The sequence below is a fragment of the Lycium ferocissimum genome, chromosome 10 (genome assembly GCF_029784015.1).
Source record: "Lycium ferocissimum isolate CSIRO_LF1 chromosome 10, AGI_CSIRO_Lferr_CH_V1, whole genome shotgun sequence".
NCBI lineage: Eukaryota > Viridiplantae > Streptophyta > Magnoliopsida > Solanales > Solanaceae > Lycium > Lycium ferocissimum.
In genome coordinates this window covers 15,857,248-15,872,640 of record NC_081351.1, presented here as the reverse complement: position 1 = coordinate 15,872,640, position 15,393 = coordinate 15,857,248, and the positions used below count along the sequence as shown (strand labels likewise).

At 33.7% G+C, this 15,393-nt stretch overlaps 1 protein-coding gene and 1 non-coding gene across 2 annotated transcripts; both read left to right on the top strand.

Annotated features, from left to right (window-relative positions):
- The first annotated feature begins 5,224 nt into the window (after window positions 1–5,224).
- LOC132035127 (protein TIFY 9-like) lies at window positions 5,225–10,504 on the top strand. The gene is made up of 6 exons (XM_059425433.1): window positions 5,225–5,379; window positions 5,828–5,903; window positions 6,007–6,088; window positions 7,111–7,201; window positions 7,313–7,370; window positions 10,116–10,504. Exons 1-6 carry the CDS (start codon window positions 5,289–5,291, stop codon window positions 10,198–10,200), a joined length of 483 nt encoding a protein of 160 aa, XP_059281416.1. The 5' UTR covers window positions 5,225–5,288; the 3' UTR covers window positions 10,201–10,504.
- A 4,099-nt stretch (window positions 10,505–14,603) lies between these two features.
- On the top strand, window positions 14,604–14,688 carry TRNAM-CAU (transfer RNA methionine (anticodon CAU)). Its single transcript is given in 2 exon segments — window positions 14,604–14,641; window positions 14,653–14,688. It is a non-coding gene; the product is annotated as a tRNA-Met (tRNA).
- Window positions 14,689–15,393: the final 705 nt, after the last annotated feature.

Genomic DNA, 15,393 nt, shown 5'->3' with positions numbered 1-15,393 from the left:
AACAATGTCAAGCATGCTCCAGATGTTCGTCTGAATTTAATTTCTGTAGGAAAGCTTGATGACGATGGTTATGATCAAACCATTGGTGGTGGCTAGTGGAAACTTCTTAAAGGTTCAATGGTTGTGGCTCGAGGTTACAAGATGTCCGAGCTTGTACTTATTTCGGGTTCCATTTGTGGTGACTCGGTAAATTTGGTGGAGAATGATACTTCATCGAATTATGGCATGTGGCGTCGAGTCATATGAGCGAGAAGGGGATTGATAATTTGGCTAAGAAGAATTTGCTTTTGCGGAGTGAAACAAGAAAAGTTAAAGAGATGTGTTCATTGCTTAGCCGAGAAACAGAAAAGAGTTTCGTTTCACAGTCATTCGCCTTCAAGAAAGCTGGATTTGCTGGAGTTGGTACATTCTGATTTATGTGGTCCTTTTAAAGTAAGCTCTCGTGGTGGTGCACTTTACTTTGTGACTTTTATTGATGATCATTCTCGCAAACTCTGGGTATTTCCTTTGAAGTCCAAGGATCAAGTACTTGATGTGTTCAAGACTTTTCAAGCCTTGGTTGAGAGACAGACAGGGAAGAAACTAAAATGCATCCGCTCAAACAATGGTGGTGAATACATTGGTCCCTTTGATAATTATTGTAGACAACAGGGTATTCGGCATCAGAAAACTCCTCCAAAGACTCCTCAGTTAAATGGTTTAGCAGAGAGGATGAACAGAACTCTAGTTGAGAGGATTAGATGTTTTCTTTCAGATGCTAAGCTGCCAGATTCATTTTGGGTAGAAGCACTTATCTGCTGGCTATGTTATCAATTTATCTCCTACCGTTGCTTTGGATGGTGATGTCCCGACAAAGTTTGGTTTGGTAAGGATGTCTCTTAAGCTCATCCGAGAGTCTTCGGGTGTAAGGCTTTTGTGTATGTTCCTAAGGATGAGAGGTCAAAGTCGGAAGTTAAAACTAGGCAGTGTATCTTCATTGGTTATGGTCAAGACGAATTTGGCTATCGTTTTTATGATCCAGTTGAGAAGAAACTTGTTAGAAGCCGTGATGTTGTGTTCTTTGAAGACCAGACAATTGAAGATTTTGACATAACTGAGAAGGTTGATTCTCAGAGCAATGAGAGCTTAGTTGATGTTGATCCAGTTCCTGTGACTATTGCACCTGAAGAAAATCTTCAAAATAATTAAGATCAAGTTGATAATGAAGATAGTGATCATGTTCGGAATGACTAGCATGAAGTTGTTGATGCTCCAGTGGAAGATGATGTGGTTGACCAGCAACCAACTGCTATTGATGTTCCAGAGAGTTCTCTAAGAAGATCTACTAGAGAGAAAGTACCTTCATCTCGTTATTCTCCCAATGAGTTTGTACTCTTGACTGATGGGGAAGAGCCTGAAAGTTTTGATGAGGCCATGGATAGTGAAGAAAAAGAAAGGTGGTTTGATGCTATGCAAGATGAGATTAAATCCTTGCATGATAATCATATATTTGATCTGGTTAAGCTTCCTACAGATAGAAAAGCTTTGAAAACAGGTGGGTTTTTAGGGTGAAACATGAAGATGGTAACCCAGTTCCACGGTACAAGGCTAGATTGGTTGTCAAGGGCTTTAATCAGAAGAAGGGAGTTAATTTTGATGAAATTGTTTCTCCATTTGTGAAGATGTCATCTATTCAGGTTGTCCTAGGCTTGGCTGCGAGTCTAGATTTAGAGTGTTGCTTGATCGCCAGGATGGCGGTTTTCTCCACATAGTCGGGAGGGGGAGAATTGTTAGGTTTTTGGGTTTTCCCTTCCTATGTGGAATTGGATTAATAAAACCCAATCCAATTAGGTTTTTGGGTTTTTCCTTCCTATTAATAAATAAAACCCAATCCAATTTGGACTAGGCCAATTTTGCCCAAAATTTCCTCTATATATAGGATCAATTTAGGTCTTATTTTGAGAACACAAGAGTGAATTCATAGCAGCCATATAGAGAGAAAAACGTGAGAGAGAAAGCAGATTTTCGTCCAGAAATTTTCTGCTACAGCAGTATGCTTTAAATTACGTTTTCCGATTCGTTAACCGTTGGATCATGCTGAAATTTGAATTGGGGGTTCTCAGCATCTGGTTCTTCTATTTTAACGGTGGAGATTGGATTTTGTGATTTGTAGCTCCAGTTTTTGAGTACGAACTGTAGCTCATTTTTGGGGGTGATTTCTCTCCTTTCTTCGCTAGTTTTGGTGCTATCTTTTATGTATTGTTGCTCCATGCTTGTCTTTGTTGTTGTAGCCATTTGGAGAATATTGTTGTAACTCTTGTTCTTTATAGTGGAGCTTTTGTGGGCCGGAGGTCCCGTGGATGTTTCCTCTTTACCTTGAAGGGATTTTACCACGTAAATTTGGTGTCTCTTCCATTCGATTTATTTTTGCTTGCTTTGCTATTTTATTGTTGGTATAGTTGTTGCTCGAATTTCCATTTTGTGCTAGTGTTTATTGTCTTCTCTTGGTTCAAATAGTGTGGGAAGTTTCGACTTGGGTATTTCTTCCGCTGTTACCTCGTCATGCAATTTGGTTATTGCTTGTTTCTTCCCAACACTATGAGCCTAGTTTCCAACTCGCAAACCATTTGTCGATACAATGTCGGAGTAAAAAGTTATGCCCGTTTACCGATGAACTTCCGGGCCGGAAAAGGGACCTGACGACATGAAGGCCATAGCGCCAAAGTTGGTCACGTTGGCCTTAGCGATGCACTGAAGGTTTGAGGCGATAGGATGACCTTATATAAGCGTATTTCGTTGGGAAATCGGTTCATAAGGTTGGGGGTTCGTTCTTGGGGCAGAAAAGTCTCTCCAAAGGCTCTGAACTTCATCTCTAACATTAAGATCTTCAAGGTGAGTCCCAATCAAGAGCATGATGATTTTTCTGTCAATTTCACAATGTCGATTCCCTTCGATTTTTTTAGCCGATCAAAGATTACTTTGTAATGAAGTAAGGTGACGAGAAGCTTTTAATAAGGTGACCCACGTACGATTCATAGTCTATGACCTTCTACATCCTCGTATGTGTTGGGTGTGCGAACAAAGTACCACATTTTTAGCTGGAAAGAAAAAGGAGCTACTTATAAGGAGTTGGATACTCTTAATGATGTGAGGCCTTTTGGGGAAAACCGTGCGGGCTTGGCCCAAAGCGGACAATATCACATCATGTTAAGAGTATCTTTGGACCCTTTAGCCCAACAACTGGTATCAGAGCCAATGGTTTGGCGGGACGAGCATGAAGATGGCAGAGTGTGGCGTGAGGCCCGGCTTATTGCCTTTGCTTGTCTATGGGCCGGTTTACAACCTTTACCCGTAGATTTGAAGACGCATACACAGCCTTTGGGCTTCGGTGACCATAAATACTCTGACAGTGTGGGTGGCACACAGACATGTTGAATCTCTGATCCGTGGTATGATAATGAACCACGTGGAACTTAGTTCGAGGGGGAGATTGTTGGGTGTGCGAACAAAGTACCACATTGGTAGCTGGAAAGAAAAATGAGTTACTTATAAGGATTTGGATACTCTTAATGATGTGAGGCTTTTTGGGGAAAACCGTGTGGGCTTGGCCCAAAGCGGATAATATCACATCATGTTAAGAGTATCTTTGGACAGTTTAGCCCAACAGTATAAGCATCTAAGGTATGTATTTGTTAAGAACTCACGGGACGTTATCAGAAGTCGTGAGTTCGAGTGGTAATAGTTGTATAAAGATTAAGGGTTGTTTTCTTATGTTATGGAGATTGGGACGGGTTATCTAGCTCGTGAGCTTGTATATTGTTAATAGGATGTCGGGTGTGGAGTGCATCATTGAATTATAGCTCTGGAGCTCGTCGCTCTTTAATTGCTTGACGATATTGTTGGTATAGTTGTAGTACTAGGTTGGGCTATTGTTATGTTGATATTATCCCTGTGTTCATTAAACAGGTTAGGCGTTCATTGAAGGGATTGACTCGTCATAGTCCTTCGAAGATTGAGCCAAGGTATGTAAAGATATTTCTTTTTTCGCCACTACGGCGCGACTTCCCGTTTATTGTGTTCTTATGTATCAGCTTTAAGGTCTAAGGATTGTGAAAGTAAGTTAATTCCATGTTATCGGTCTCACAAGTCGAATAAGAGCTATGTCATGTATGAATGAATCGACATTTCAATAAGTTGTTCCACTCTTAAGATTGAGTTTCGAAGTTACCGTTACAGGGTTAGAGTATTCTGCTTAACACATCAATTAATGGCTGACTTCTAAAGTATTGTTAATAGATTATAAATGTCATGTCGATAGCTTTCAGGTGACCGTTATGAGATTATAGTACCGTACGTAATATGAACTGTATCAATAGCCTTAGATAATTGTTAATGGATTATAATTCCTACTTAAGATGAATCATGCCGATAGCTCCTGGATTACTGTTATTGGGTTATAGATCGTCACATAAGGTGAACCACCTTGATACAGTCATACTAAGGTTTCCACGAGAGTAAGATCATTCAGGTGGTAGGTGAAAAGTTCATAGGATCTTATCATGCTTCTGATTGAAATTGGAATGGACGGAGTATGTGCGGTTGAAATAAATGCCGTGCGATTGAAATAAATGCCAAACTTTCAACTCTTCTCAGTACTATATATGTTGATAAATATGTTTTTGTAATTATTTGTGAAAATATAAAGAAAAAAATAAATCTATGCCATCTAAAATTTTCAACAGCCTATGCGGCATTCATCTGAGCCACTATTGGGAATTAATGGAAGAATTATATAATTTAGATCGCGTAATACCAGGCGTGCATGATTTTTACAGAGAGGAAATTAAAAGGAAAACAACACTCTATGTCTATTTTGAAAAAAATATTTATTCAAAATAGGTCATGTTTCTAATATTACCCGAATGACCCTTTATACATTATTATAAATTTTTATACAAGGTTGATACATTGTCTATAATAAGTGAATAATATTTTACAATGTTATATATCACGTGCACAAACACTGTTGCAAAAAAAAAAAAAAGGGTATGCAGATGTAAATTAAAAATATAGCTACGTAAATATGATATTTTATGTTGTATTGTATATTATTGAAATTATACTTATAAGAAAAAATAATTGACCCCACGCGACCCGCACAAGGGGTGCGGGTCGTAATACTCATAACTAGAAATTCCTGCTTTTAAGTTTTATCCATCAGGGTCATAGTCTCATTTTACTCGTGCACTGCACTGCATGGATCATATTCACCATATAAAACCTCATCCAATCTCATCAATAATCCAACAATGACGAGATCAGCAGTGGAACTTGATTTCTTTAGCATGGAGAAAGAGTCTACTCATCATGCTAAACTTGAAAGTGGAATAGCCTTTGGAGGTTTTACTTTTCTCTCCGTTTAGTATATTTTACATAAATTCGTATATGCCTATATGTTCAACTATATGTGTGCAAATATAACTGCATAAGTATAGGTATATCTCAATACAAAGTACTCTCTCCATTTAAATAAACATAGTTTGAATTTCAATTTTAAATTGTTAATTCGTGTGACTTACAATACTTTTTGTGTAGCTTATAAATATGTAAAGATTGTATGTCTCTGAATGCATAATCAAAGTAAAGAATGTGATTCGAGAAATCTGAACACTACCATATAAATTAGGATAGGGCCGGGGAGTATATCAATTACTACATATGGAAGATCCATGTAACGGAGTCAAGTAGTACTAGTGCATATTACACTTCTTTCTACTACTGTATTAACTTGTTTTTTTCTCCATTCCATTGAACTTGTGTTTTTCCTCAAAAAAAAAAATTGTCGCAGATATTCAAAGTGTGATTCCAAAGACTGATCCTGAAGTTTTGAACCCTCAATTGCCCCTTTTTAGTCCTATTTCGAGGTAATTTCAATATGGCATTTTATCACCTACGCCTGCATAGATTTGGATGCTTTAGACATTAAAAATACGTCACATTGATTGATCTTTATATTGATTTTATTAGGCTTTGTTGTAGCACGGAAAATGCACCTCTGACCATTTTCTACGACGCAACGGTTGCGTTTTTCGATGTCTCCAGTGACGAGGTTTTTTGTCAATCAAATGCCTCTCCGGCATTGTTTCCTTTTACTTTTGAATTGGTTAAATGTGCACTACAAGTAATTATATTTGGCAACAATTTTTTTTTTTGTTGTCATAAATTAATTATTATTGCAAAAAGTATTTTTGGCAACAAAAAAATATATTTTATTGCATAAACTTTTTTTTAAATTTCGTTATTGCAAAAGTGTGCAACAACTTTTTTTTTTTGTTGCCAAAAGTACTTTTTGCAACAATAATCAATACTATGACAACAAAATTAAATTCTTTGGCAACGAAAAAATCATTTGCCAACAATAAAATTAAGTTGCCAAATATAAAAAATTTTGTTGCCAAATATAAAAATTTTTGTTGCGATTTCTATACTTTCTTGTAGTGGTATGATTGTGATTCTTTGCTTCCGTATGGCCATAAGTTTTTTTTTTTTTTTTTTCACTTTTTACCAAAAATATTTAGAAAACATTGTTGGGTTATAAATAGGTTTTCTGGCAATTTTTGAAGTCTTAAAAGTGGTTTAGATTAATAGGCGTTTAGCCATAGAAACCAAATATTTTTCACTTTAGTTGGAATTTTTGAAGTTGGAGTTGAAGATTGAGTTGTGTTTGGTTATAGTTTTTGCAAAGAATATTTAGTTATTTGACTGTACTAAAAGTGAAAAAAGTGAAAATAAGATTCTAGGTGTTTTTTAAACTCTTTAAGTTGTATTTATAATTTTCATGACCAAACGCTGATGTTCAAATAAAGTGGAAAAAAATCGAAAAAAAAATGAATAATTCTTTGGGCCAAACGGGTCCAAAAATTATTGGAAAAAAGTGATTTTCTATTTCAAGTTTTTTAAGTTTTGCCCGCAAAAACTTCTACTTCTTTTTGACTAAAACATACTTCCAAACACTATTTCAACTTCCAAAAACTATTTTTCATCTCATCTCCAATTTTTTTTTTTTTTTTTTTTTTTTAAAAAAATTTCAACCAAATCTGCGTCCAAACACTAGCTGAATTTGTTTTGTAGGCGGAAGGTATTCTAAGGTTTGCAGAAAGGTCAAAAATTATGGATGCGTTTTCTCCAAGAAAACAATTGTTTGTGGAAACATTTAGTGGAGGTAAACACCTTTTTTCTTCCTTTTCTTTTTAGAAAGAATTTGATGAATGTTTTTATCATGTTCAAACTTTTTCTTAAATGGAAGAATACTGTGTTGGTTTATTGCATGTAGATCTACCATTGGCTAGGAGAAACTCCTTACTTAGATTCTTGGAGCAGCGAAAAAAGAGGTTGGTTTTCATTTATGTTACTTCTAGCAGCTTTAGAATTTTCCATGTATATATCAGCTCAACAAAAACGATAACTAGGGGTATACATGGACAGAGTTGGTTCGGATATTTTAAACAGCAAACTAAACTAATTGCATTGGGTTTTTAAATTGTACATCAAACCAAACCAATAAAATTCACGTTTTTCAACCTCGGATTTTCTCGGGTTATTCGGTTTTCTCAGGTTTTTCGGGTTTTTTTTCAGAATAGTCTTGATACAAAACATATAACTTTTACTTCAAATATTTTTTTAATCCTAGTAAGATACAACTATATAATTAAAGCGTTTCTTAAGAAAATAACTCAAAAGGTGAAACAGTGATGACATTGTATTAAAATATTCAACAAAAGCTAATAAAATCGGTTAAAATAAATATTGTTAATTAACAAGCCATAAAGAAAATGACCATAATCTAAAAATACAAAGTCATGCTAAAATAAGTATTAATTACATGACAAAAAAAACTTAAGTTATGTATTTTCACTCTATAAATCAATTATGCAAAATTAAAGAATAGATATCCAATATTATTGTCTTTCCTAGTGGTAAATTGAATTTCTTTTGTTAGCATTAGTGTTGAGTTGGTTTTGGTTTGGACTTTATTTGAGTTTCTAACATCCATAGGGTATAAAACTTATTGACATTCAAAATTTTAAGTTCAAGCTTGAATAATATGATAATAGATAAAAACTACGAAAAAATTTAAGAAACATTTATAAATTATATTACAAATAAATATTTTTATGTATAAAATATTTTAAAAATTGAATACATGTAATGTCGGGTTGGTTTGGTTCGGTTTGACTTTTTTAGTTAAAACCAAACCAAACCAAACCAATTATGGTCGTATTTTTTTTTTTTCAACACCAAACCAAATCAAACCAATCCACTAGTCGAATTTTTTTCTTGATTTGACTCGGTTTATCGGTTTGGTGCGATTTGTTGGTTTACTTTGTACACCCCTAACAAAAACAATATTAATACTCCCTGTGATCAGGGCCGTCTCAACAAGATTAGGGGCCTAAGGCCAAACTTCAAAGAGAGACCCTATTTTTATTAAAAGAAAAAATTGTGATATATATGTTTATTTAAAGTCTATTTTAAAGTTTTTTTTTAGATGCGAAGTCATTAATTAATATTTTATAATCGTCAAGAACAATACAAAGTTATTAACAATTTTTTCAAATCAATTTATTCTAAAAAATATTCAAGTGACAACAATATAGCTAATCAATCACGTCACCAAAAAAAATTCTTCCTTTTTTTTTTTTTAATAAAAATTGTTTACTCCCTCTATCTCAAGTTTTGTGACACAATTTGAATTTTAGGAGTGAAATTTTATTATTTGTATTTGGAATTCGGACATACAATCTTTAAGTTTTTTGAAATACAATTTACATATTTAGAAACTACATATAAAAATATTATAAGTCACAATAATTTTTTAAACAAATTAGCAATAAAACATGATAAAAAATGGGGCCCCAAAAATTTGGGGGCCCAAGGCCATTGCCTTAGTGGCCTTGGCCTTGAGCCGGCCCTGCCTGTGATCCATTTTGAAATTTCAAAATAACGTTTGGTCAAATGATTTTCTGAATTTTTTTTTTTTAAGATGAATTTCAAATTTAAAAAGGATTTTAACCATGAAAGTGATTTTTTTTTTCACTCATAAAGTTTTTATTTTTTTAAAGTTAAATGTATATTCAAACACAACTTCTAACTTCAAATACTCATAAATGCAGTAAATATTTTATCATAATACCCACATTAATTGGTGTATAGTCTTTAATAGACTTAGAAATGAGTAATTAATATTAAAAGTGAAACAAGAAAAAAAAAAGTTTGTCTTTCTCTTGATATGCTAATATTATTGTCTTTCTCTTGATATGTTAAAGCAGACAATTACAAATAAAAAATATTTTTTAATATAATAGACAAATAAAAGTGAACGAAGAGAGTACAACCATACAAGATAGGTTGGTGCTATGCTTTCATTACGAGGAAAACACCTTACCGCTCACATGATTTGAGCGAGCGATACGGTGAAGTAATTTATCATCACAGTGCTGATTTTCTTTTTTCAATCTCAAATTATTTAAAAGCAAGCACTAGTAGACTGATAGTATAATAATATTTTCATTGTCAGTTGGTATAAGTTGAATCTCAAATTAAATAAGGCATCACTTTCTGAGAGTAGAAAATTAAGTAAAACACCTTCATTCTTGTGGATATGCCTAACTATAAGAAATCATCCTAGAATGTAATATAAATTTCGTGATGATCACAGAATATTCAGTTTTCTCTATTTCTTCATTTTTGCACGCTTGTTAATTAGTAGAAATTCATTATCTCATAAGGATTCGTAAGATAAAGTCTAGCTATTGAGTAGTTTTAATATTACTATAAAAATGCCGCTAGACAATGTCTATGGAGAGAATCGTTTAAAAAAAAGAAACAAACATATGCCTTATAACTCGCTATCCGCACACCACCCCCCCCAAACCCCAGCCTACCCAAAGGTAAGATTGTGTTTGGGACTATATTACTTTTCCCTCCATACCATTCTATATGACACCATTAGTAGTCAAAACAAAAACAAAATTTTCTTTAGCCACAAGTTTTTCTCATCTTTTAAAATGTTTTTAATCATGATTAGTTGTAAAATATACTCCCACTTACACATTATGATTGTGTATCTTTTGCAGGCTGACTATGGTGTCACCTTATGGTTTCCCAGTGCCCCCTATTTATGGCTCCTTAGGCCATACTGCCTCCGGAAACAAGAATTAGCAGAAGATATGATCATACAATAATATAATATTGCTGATCATATAGATGGATCTTAATGTAAATGTTAATTTTGGGGATTTGTCAGTACTACTCTTATATGTTACTAAGATGTTAATTTTCCCAGTCAAATATGGAATATAACTAGCAGGATAGTCGGACACATAAGTGCACATTTTTAATACATAGGAACCCCTCGGAGGGGCGAATCTAGACTTTGACCTATGAGTTCACGTGTACCTTCTAGTCTTTGTTCAAACTTTGTATTTGTGTCGGAAAATTTACTAAATAAGTATAAATATTAAATTGTGAACCCAATTAGTGTACATTAACTTGATGTCTGCTATAAAAACTCAAACTTCAAAATCTTGAGTCTACCTCTTCTCACACACCTAATCTCATTGCACTCCCATGAATTTGCGTCATCTTCAGGTAACATCTATATGTGTGTGTCTATATATATATATAGTATCACTTTTGAACCTTGTTAAATATTTTAAATGAACTTGCCTTATACTGCTACACTTTTTCCCACTTAGGGTAGTGCTCCATAGACGACGGGTCAGTTTGGGCTAGTTTTGTTTTTTTGTCTAGGTTTAGGCAAATTTTAAGTCTTTTCTTTAACGTGGCCTTGTGCTTGTTTTTCTTGGTTTCCAGATTCTTTTTCTTTTCTTTCCTTAATTTCATTAGGAAACTAGCCAAGATTTCTGAAATCACGTGTCATCTTTCTTTTTTTGTTAATTTCATTAGGAAACTAGCCAAGATTTCTGAAATCACGTGTCATCTTTCTTTTCAGAATATTTGTTGCCAACCATCTCAAGGCTGAGTTGGTTCAAAAAGAATTTTTGTGGTCCTGTACTAATACAGAAATGAAAATAGATTTTATAGTATTTTATTTTTCCCTTATTTGGAAAGAACAAATTTAAAAAGGGTAAGTTGCATTCTTTTACGACTACTTGTTCTTTTCTTTTTGTAGGTTTGTTTTGTTATGTAGTGTTTCCATTTTACTTTTGGTATTGTAATAATTAATTTTAGAGTAGTATCTTTAAGAAGTTTAATTTTTAGAACATTACATATAAGTTTGGCACGAAATAATAAGGAAAAAGAAATCAGTTGAGATTGGGAGTTTTTATATTACTATAGTTTGAGAAATTGCAGTGAGAAAATTGAATATGTATTTTCGATTTGATTGAGAATATTTATAAGTCTCTTCAAAAAGAAAGAATGAAAATAGAATGAAAATAGGGTTAAGTTTATCGGATGAGACATATGATCTATTATTTATGCCATCTTAACTCAGCCCAAGTAAATTTTGGAGAAAAACAAATCGTTCATTTATCGGTTCAATCTATTTTAATACAATTAAATTCAGCTCAAATTGTTCAGTTGCGAATTGCCACCACTAGATACTCCTAATTACTCGCTTCTTATTGTGCTTTTATGGTTCCAAATAAGGGATCGTTTGGTGCCTGGACAAAATATTTTGAGATTATAATTCTAGGACTAATTTATCTTATCTGGAAGATGGGATAAAATAATCCCAAGATTATTGGGATAAGGTGAGATATCTTATCATTAAATTTGGACTTTATTTTATACTCTGTTTGGTATAACGTATAAATTAATCATAGGATAAATTTATATCTTCTATTAAACATGATATAAAATTAATTCCAAAATTAGTGTTGAGATATCTCACCTTATACTGTTTACTAAACGACCCCTGGGAGTAATTAATCTACTTAGTTTACACACGGAAAACGTGCTAGGACTGGACTAGTATTCTTTTTACAGAGTACTCTTTACTTGAAATGACTGATAGTGTGATACAACCGTATCATTTTTTGGAGGCTGCAGAATATATATGGTGTTACCTTATGGCCCGGTATGCATACTCTCTGGAAACAGGAATTAGCAGAAGATATACCCTTTTTCCAATGTAGATATGGATCTTGATTGGAAGTGTAGATGTGCTATCCAGTAATGGAGTTAAAAAATTTAATTTATGGGTTCTGAGCTATATAATACATAGTTAGTTTTTGAAACTTATCCCGATATTCCATTTAGATATTCGAATCAAGAGTCTGGTTGGATGAGCTTATGACTTTTTACTTATAAGCAAAAAGCCATAAATTAGGAATTCTAGCTTATGACTTTAAGCTTATTTTTGCTATTTTGGCTTAAAAATACTTTTCTGTTTTACCCAAACACTACAAAAGTGCTTAAAAGCTATTCTGACTTAAAAGCACCTAAAATAAGCCAATCCAAACAGGCTCTAAGTCCTCTTCCCAACAGGCTCTTAAGTCCTGCTCCCATTGAATACTTCAACTCCTAATAAAGTGTTTCAACTAGACACTTTCTGTTCAAATTTTGAAAAAACATTTGTGTATTTTTATTCTTCTATTAAGTATTTAAGTTAAATCATATAAAATATGTAATACACTTTAATTATACTCATCAACTTGAAGTAGAAAACGTATGAGGTTTTATGATTTATTAAGATGAATGCGTATAATTAAAGGATATTGGCTAATTTTATGTGGTTATGCATGCAAGTTCTTTATCGAATTTAAACTGACAGCGTCTAATGGGTTAATTGGGACATGACCCGTCTGTTAGTACTATTCGTAAGTTGCTTAGCTGTTGGCTTTATATTTATATATAAGCTAGAGACGTTATGTCACTGGTAGTCATGGTAAAGAAGAGTCAAAATGCACGTTTTAAGTATTGAGAATTAGTTTAGGCAGTAGTAGTTGGGGGACTTGCAGTTTCCAAAGTACAAGAAATCGTGTATGTAAAGGAATGGGGGTCATTTGGTAGGAGGGATAGGATGGAATGAGATTATTAGTCTTATGAAATTGGAATTATCATATGGTTGGTTGGTGGGATAACTCTTTTGGGATTATCCCATCCAATCCCATTTACATGAAATAATAGGTGGGATAATTAATACCATATAAAAGGTGGAATAAGTTATCTCATTTATAATAACTTATCCCTCCTGCCAAATGATTAGCCCTACATCCCCCCCCCCCCACAACCCCCCTAAAGTAATTGGATTAAAAGGACCCATCCCTAACCCTTTCTCCACAGTCTCCTCTCCCCTCAAGTTGATCAAAAAGATAAAAAGAAAGATATGATCTTGAATTTGCAGATCTAATAATAAAGTTACAAGAAACGAGTACATCTTCTATTTGTAAGCCACCCTTTTGTTTCAACTTTAGCATCCAGCCTTAAAGTGAAAATCCAACAAGGGAGGGATGGAAGCGTAGAAGATCATCTAGCACATAATATAAATAAAATATTAATAGATTTTAATCAAATATAAAATTAGTACATATTTTTTAAAGCTGGAAAATAAATTCACGAAAATCAAGTTTTTCTTTATGTCGTGTGACCCGAATAATTATCGAACTCAAACTTATATGGGCAAGTATATTTTTTAGAACTTTCGTTCATTGTTGGAGGATATTTTTGTCAACTAATATTTTGTTCCGAGTTAATTATGTGGTTTCAAGAATATTTCAAAGTACACAACAGCCCATTGATAGACTAGTGAAGCAAATTATTCAAGAAATCCACTGCCGTGGAAATATGAAGCTGAAGGTTGCGCAATGGCTGGCCAAATTCAACTTTTATCCTACATAGACGTGCATGTATAGGTTGGTTGCATTGAGAATGTGTAGTGCCTTTGTATTTGTTTTGGTATTAGTGCTATGAGGAGTTGCTGTAGCTGGGCTGAAGTTCTGGGACCATTGTCCATTACTCAGCTGTCATGATTTGTACTGTCTATCTAAATTTGGTAATGAAACTTCATTTATTTACCAAAAAAAAAAAAAATTATGTGGTTTCTGATATCCCCAAGTTAATTAAAAACTCTAAAAAGTTGTTACTTGAATGGACAATAATATTTGAATATTTGCTCAATTTTGCATACTGCTCAGTTTCGCATACTTTAAGGGCACATATTCGACCCTTTTTCGCTTATTAATTAGCTAAATTAGGTTATATTAGACGCTTTAATTAAATTACGGGCATATTTGGATCAACTAATGAATAATAAGAGCACATATGAGCTAAAACTATTAATGAAGGGCATATTTGCTCACTTTTGAATACTTTAAAGGCATATTTAAACCTTGTCCATTGTTTTACACTCAATTTTTATTGTGTCCTGTCAAATAAACCCCAAGCAAATCACGGGTGTAAACCTAATTTTATATGGTAGAGAATATTGAAATTCTTTCGATTATATCCAATAAATAAAGCCGATTTACAACATAAATGCTAGTAAAAGCTACCTGTACGGTGTAAAACACATGTAGGGCAAATTTCTCTTTCCATTAAAAAAGATACACATCCCATTACATATACAAATAATATTTAGTAACTACGTTAAACAACATGGGGTGGTGGCGCAGTTGGCTAGCGCGTAGGTCTCATAGCTTCTGAGTGATCCTGAGGTCGAGAGTTCGAGCCTCTCTCACCCCAACATCTTTTTTTTTTTTCTTTAATCGAGTGGTCGAAATATCATAATTTTAATCTCAATAGTCAATGCTCACAATTTCAACTGCCATCATGGAAGAATTGCAAAGCTGTAAAGCTCACAGGTATGGTTTTGCATCCTTTCTCTACTGTGCATAACCTTTAGCTTTGTAAATTGCCATCTGTTGTTATATACATCTATACTAGTATATGTACCCGCGCGATGCGCGGATCATTTCAAAGAAAAAGAAAAAAAGGGGGAAGAGACATGATAGAAACAGATGTATATTGCAGATTTTATATTCTCATTTTCTTGGATCAATCTTGTTACAGATAACATTTTCCTTTGGTATATGTAACAACTACTATTTCATTACTGACTATTTCTTCCAACAATATACAGTCTTTTGCACTCTAGAGCCAACATTACATTTACAACAAAATCATTTTCTTTTCGTGGCTTTGCTTTGTTATTTTCCTTTCTTAAATTACTCTTGAGGATCTTTTAAAATACCGGAAGGAAACATAAGGAAAGAACAATTAAAAACAACAAATAATGAAGTTCTAGAAAGAAAATGTGCTATGTGAAGCGAAAAGCTTGGTCAAAACCCAAAGAGATCATTTGTTTTAAGTAGGCTATTTTGCAGCAAAGCATTTGTGAAGTGTTTCATCAGCAGAAATAAGCAAGCTGCAACTTTGCACCTAAATTTT

What these genes read in the sequence shown, in the direction of transcription:
- LOC132035127 (XM_059425433.1), top strand. Translation starts at nt 5,289, where the DNA reads ATGACGAGATCAGCAGTGGAACTTGATTTCTTTAGCATGGAGAAAGAG. An exon ending in TGTGGAAACATTTAGTGGAG is followed by an intron (nt 7,202 to 7,312) that starts GTAAACACCTTT and finishes TATTGCATGTAG; the next exon opens with ATCTACCATTGGCTAGGAGA. An exon ending in TTGGAGCAGCGAAAAAAGAG is followed by an intron (nt 7,371 to 10,115) that starts GTTGGTTTTCAT and finishes TATCTTTTGCAG; the next exon opens with GCTGACTATGGTGTCACCTT.